Source organism: Erithacus rubecula (assembly GCF_903797595.1).
Source record: "Erithacus rubecula genome assembly, chromosome: 10".
NCBI lineage: Eukaryota > Metazoa > Chordata > Aves > Passeriformes > Muscicapidae > Erithacus > Erithacus rubecula.
The window spans coordinates 11,852,060-11,858,059 of record NC_136662.1 but is presented as its reverse complement, the minus strand read 5'-3'; the positions used below and the strand labels follow the sequence as shown (position 1 = coordinate 11,858,059).

General features: G+C 34.3%; 1 protein-coding gene across 20 annotated transcripts in view; it reads right to left on the bottom strand.

Annotated features, from left to right (window-relative positions):
* Nucleotides 1-910: 910 nt before the first annotated feature.
* ZNF644 (zinc finger protein 644) overlaps nucleotides 911-6,000 on the bottom strand; it is a 71,306-nt gene continuing 66,216 nt past the window's right edge. For all 20 annotated transcript variants that reach the window (XM_079313598.1, XM_079313609.1, XM_079313610.1 and 17 more), the window contains 2 exons: nucleotides 3,089-3,191; nucleotides 911-2,599 (listed from right to left, as the gene is read on the bottom strand). In XM_079313598.1, the coding sequence (XP_079169724.1) occupies nucleotides 2,407-2,599; nucleotides 3,089-3,191 (296 nt within the window). In that variant the 3' untranslated portion in view covers nucleotides 911-2,406. The remainder of the gene's footprint in view (nucleotides 2,600-3,088; nucleotides 3,192-6,000) is intronic.

The window sequence follows — 6,000 nt, the reverse complement described above, 5'->3', positions numbered from 1 at the left end:
CTTGCATTTTAGTATTACATAAAGCAGCTCACTATTGGGGTCTAATGAATTAAATAGAATTAAGTAGGGTTTAAAAATTAATAATAATCTAGTAAGAGTTTTTTGCTAATGCAAATTCTGCACAGTATGGCTTCACCTTACAAGCATTCTTAACAACACAAGATAAATATCATTTGCACTTAATTGATCTTTTCATTTGCTAAACAGCCATAAAACATGGTGCTCTCACAAGCACCTTTTTGGTGAGAAGGGTAAACAAGCACTCTATTAAAGCATTATAAACATTCAAGGTGATGTGATTACTTCCCTCTATTCTGTTTCAACACGTTGCTTTAAATCTTCAGTTTTCACATCGTATAAAAAAGTCCCACAAGTATCCACAAATTCTGCAATTTGTTACTCTGCGTACACGTGATTTGTCTGCAATACACTTCAACATCCCAGTTATCTTTGTTAAAATCTCTATAAATTGTGTATTCCTACAGCCTTCAAATGTAACCATGTGGATTTTCCACATACAAAAGAATAAATTTCAACAAGAAAGCTAAATTTAACTGTAGCAATTTGTACAGTTAAACAGCTGACAGCACTAATTTCATGACAACCTTGACAGAGTAGGATGGCCTTGTCTGAGGCCTCTGTCTTGCACAGCTGTCCATTTTTAGCTCATCTATTCTATCAGAACATTAACAAGCTTCATGTGTTAACTCTGAGCTCTGTGCATCCAGGAAGACAGACATTTATTCATACTTTCCATCAATCAAATGTAATGCATCTGTGAACAATTCAGTTTATTGCAAGTAAATGTACTTTTACTTAAGATCATGAGAAGATTCTAATCTCAAGCAAGACAAATCAATTCCACAAACTTAATTCACACAATGCAAATAAATGCTTCACATTATAGACATTTAGATTTTCTTTAAACCTTTTATTTAGAGATTTTTCTGGTAAGGAGATATACCATAGGAAAGCAATTTCACTGGCAGTGAGGTATGTATATACTCTACCAAAATACTCCTCTTGCTTTAACTGCTTTTAACTTTATTTACATATAAAGAAAATATCAATGCATATCCTTGGCTTAACTACAGTATCTGTTACCCTATATGAGTAAAATGAAATGTTACTTGCATACAAAATTGATTTGTAGAGGAATCTAATTTGATTCAAACAAAAATTATGTTCTGAAGACAGTTTAAATGAACAAACACAATTCATCATGACCAAGACACCTGCACCATATTTCCATCCTCACAGCACATTTATTTCAATAATTCTGTAAGTAGGTCCTTAGCATGAGCATAGTGTTACAGTTTTCATACATATAATCACATCCAAAACAAGCTCTAAAATTTAAGTTGTAAACATTCTCTTCATATGTAGAAACATTTCAATCTGTGTTTGAATTTTCTAAAATGATCAATCTTTTAAACAGACTTATAAATGAAAAGCCTACTCTAACCGTGTAGTGAGCAATGCTTATTAGTACATTTCTACAGTGTTAAATAAAATAGTAGAGGCAAACTTCTGTAAGCAAGTCAGACTTTAAGTAAATTGTCATAAAAGTAACAAACTTGTTAACAAAAAGATGCTTTGTAATAAAGAAAGTTGGATTGAATCTACTATGGTACAAAAACATAAGGGTAAATACCATCTTTGTTGACAAGTAGGAGGTAGCATGGATGCACCACTTTATTGTCAGTGAGAAATGCAACTGAAGTAAAGAATATTTCCTTACCACAAATTTCCAGTATTATGTACATATTTCTCTTAGAAATTTGTTTAAACAAGTTTCCCTCCACTTTTTAGTACAAAAAGCCTCTTGTGATTTAAAAAAAACACACACCTAGATAGAATAGTACTAATTGCCCTATTTGAACAAAACAGTCTCTTGAACTATGAAGTACATGGTATTTAATGCCCTAAATTGAGTAAATTGTATTAGCAGTTCTTGGTATTATACAAAACACTACATACATACAAACAAAATATAATAGTATCTTATTTTACTATGTAATTCTTTTTGGAATAAACAGAATCTTGATTTGGGTAACACTGAAGAGAACATGGTTTCTTTGTTTTATTAAAATCTGTCTTTTAAGTACCCATGTGCAACAATTTTAAAATGGCTGCCATACATATAATGGTCTTGTATTGATAGTGAACACAGTAACTGACAAAAACATGATAAACCTTAAAAACACATCTTCCACCCTATATAAAATATAAAGACTACTTACTGTAACTGTTAAGTATTCAATTTATTTTGATGTTACTGTAATCCACTTCCTCTATTTTCTGTCTTTAGCATTTATAAACATAATTTAGTGTAGCAATTTATTTTAAAAAATGATGAAGTATTTCAAATTTACACCCAATTAAAATTTAAAATGTTTCTGTGTTCTATGATGCTGCTTCTGCCATCAGTAAAGAAAATGAAGTTTCAGTAATTGAAGCAGGCTTTTTAAGTAGTGATGTGACCTCAACCATGCCAGCTCCAGTCCGTGGAAGATTTGCGTTGACAATGTGTCGCTGCAAGTGCTTTATCCAGTCTTCTTGAACAGACAACGGTCCTCGAAAGACCAGACCACAAAACCTATGCAAATATTAAAATTAAACCATCAAGATACATCCATCTCTGCTGAAAGATTATAAAATAAAGACAGTAAGAGGAAAGTTTAAATTTTCTTGACGTTTGTTTCTACATGTTTTAGCTGAAAAACATAGCAATTGAGTTCATTAGTAGTAACTGTGAGCACAAAACCCTGCAGCTTACACAACTCACATCCTCACACTTTCAAGGCCAGTAATAATCTGTTTTACTTCTCTAAGGTTTCTTTTGAATGATAGACTTACTCAGACATGGCCAGTAAGATTTTAGCTAGAGAAACAACTGGCAATATAACACCCAAGCGTGAGTTAATCAAATCCTCTCGTTCAAATTAATGAAAGGGGACAATTCCTTTCCCCCCCTTATTGTTCAATTTAATCACAAACATTTACGTGTACAATCACAGACCTTTTTATGACTAACATTGGAAAGCTCTTAAGAATGTATTTTTCCAATTAAAGTAACAGAATGTACCTGCATCTGAGTATGTAAACTTCATCAGCACTATGAGGTAACGGCAGCATTTTCTTCTTGCTTCCAGATCTTGACCTTGACTTCTTTTGCTTACAGTCTAAAGCTAAGAAGAGAAATTTTCATATGTGAAAGTAATACTTCAATGAGTATTAGTTATTCAGTAAGTATTCCCTATAGCAATAATGAAAAGACATCTACTTCCTTTTTTTTTTCTACCTTTAATTATAACATAAATCCAAAACAAGTACAGTGCATTCTAAGAAATACACTGGCAAAACACATGAAGCTGATTTTTTTAGCTTAGCATTGTGCTTGCTCTTTGAAAGACTAGGTAATTGACATTCAGCATTAAACTGTTGTTTTAGTATCAGCAAGCACCTACAAACCTATTGCAGAATTATACAGAAGCAAAGCACCATTGGAAATTCCCTTTCATGCATAAAACACTGTCAAAATCTCAGAACGTGTTTTGTAGTTCAAGCACCATCATGAGACCACTCATGTTCAACCAAGTTACAACTTTATGAAGTTGTAGCTTTCAGCTAGTACAATCAGTAATTTCTAGTTTGAATAAAACACCTGCCATTTGTTTTCAACATAAAGCAAAAATTTGTCCTTTTGTTCTAAGAATTTCAAATGAAGCACCCCCTTCACTCCTGTCTGAATTCTAATGAAGCTTACAAAAAGTATGTATTAGTCCTTGGCACTGGGAGCTGGTATTAGGACACTCAACAAGGATGGCAAGGCCAATTTTTAAATTCAGTCTAAGCATTTGAAACTGTGTAAGAAAGTAACGTGTGTGAATGGAAACACATAGCAAATGAGTTCAGAGAGCTTTGAGCTCCGTTATCTCCCATAAACAAATGTAATGGGAATCTAAAACAAAACCTGGAGATCCTAAGAAGCAGACAAAGTGGGAGATTAAACTGAATTAATATTGTTATGATGCAAACAGCTGATAAAGCTCAGTAAGTTTGTGACTGCTTGAACTGAGAAGTGTATCTAGCTACACTCTATTCTGAAACAGAAGACGCCAACAATAGAACTTCAACACAAAAACTTTTTGCAAACAACCAGTTACACCACTTAAACAAAAACTCAACAGAAACCAGAAAGACAGTACCAGGTGGTATTCTTGATACCAAGAAGGCATAAATCTAGGCTACTGAAGCATCTTAACAGTAAAATGGGGAAAAAGAAATTGTTACACTTGGCTAAAGTTTTGACTCCTAGAATATAAAACAGAAGAATTAACTTTTTAGCATTCTGAAGCATAAGACATTGCCTGGTGAGATAAAACATGTTGATTTAAAGAACACACAGTCTGTATCCTTAATTGTAACCTTATTTTTTCTCATGCCCTCCAAATGAGCACCTCTCAAGCTTTTACCTTAAAAGCCCAACTGTTAACTTGCTAGACATACCAGACATACCCCAGTTCTATCCCCAGACTTAAGGATTCCTACCTGTCTAAAATTTAGAATGAATTTCTGAGGTTTGAAGGTATCAGAGAACCAACCTAGAGAGACTTCTTCTTCAGATCAACATTAGGACAATGAGGCTTAACAGCATTTTTTTCTGACGGCAACAACAAAACCAGTCCAGATTAAAAGGCAGTAAAACCAAGGTGGCAGGGGGGAGAGAGAGAAGTGGCCAAGATGCTTTTGGAAAAGCATCAGTGAGTTCTTCATACTTTACTCTCTCACCAGAAACATATTCATAACTATGAAGAAAAAAACTATCGTATCAGGTAGGAACTACCACATACATAAATATTTTACGTACTGCAATTTCAGTAGCACCATCAGGAATGTAAGCAGATATAACACTGGAACCCAGAGACTCGTGCTTTGGAGAGAACTGTTTGAGGGGCAACTTCTCTGCAGCAGTTATTACAGCAAAAGCTTTGCCTTTGCCAATTTTGTGGAATATCATGGGAAGAAAGGAAACAGAAGTTGGTATTACTAGAAGAGAAACAAGTCCATGAGTTGAATCTGATGACAGTTGATGTCAGTTTATATGCATGGCAAATAAAAGAAGCAGTAGTGACAACAGATTCCTCCAAGAGAGGTCAACCTGCATTCGGAACAAGAACTTGCTGATTTCCTTGGTGTAGGAAAAGACATTCATTCTCATCGGGAAACTCGATTCTACTCACATACATCTGGAGCATTTCAAAGTTTTCCCTTTCCGGTTAGTTTCCCTTTTGAGGATTGGTCTTCTGCAACAGATTCCTGACATCGAATGGGTTTGTGTGTGTGTGTAATCTTCTTAATCTTCTAAGAAAAAACCCCTCTGAACTACTGTGCAATTAAACAACAGCAAGACTGACAGGAAATGCCATAATGAACCAGAAGTAGTTTCTACCTCCTTGAAAGGTACCTTTTCCACATACAGTGAGAAAACAAGGAAAACAAAAGAAAGGGCATGTTCTTTGAGCCATTTATGATGGAGGCCCTATGTAAGGAAATTATAAAACAAAGAGAAGAAAATATTACCATATAAGACCACAAAAAAGAATTCAGATTACACTATGAATTATCAGAGCAACTTAGCTAAATTTGAAAGTAAATTTGCCCAAGCAAGAAGATTTATAACAAGACAGAAAACACTAAGAACACTAAGCCCATGTTATACAAGGGTCTTTTTTTGTTCCTTCTGTCTTCTGAGATAGTGCACATATTCTTTCAAATTGCAAGGAGCTGAAAGCAGCACCAGTAAGTTTAGAATTTACTCTAATGAAGATGGAGAGTGAAGGAGGAGGAATATCTGAGTAAAGCTCATTGAAAACTACAATTCAAACAGCAGTTATGAGACGTGTAACTGTAACCGTCACATTAATTTAATTTTGTCTATCCAGAGAGCAAAAAGTTTAAATAGTCACGAGTACTCTGTTGCTATGATGCTTACAA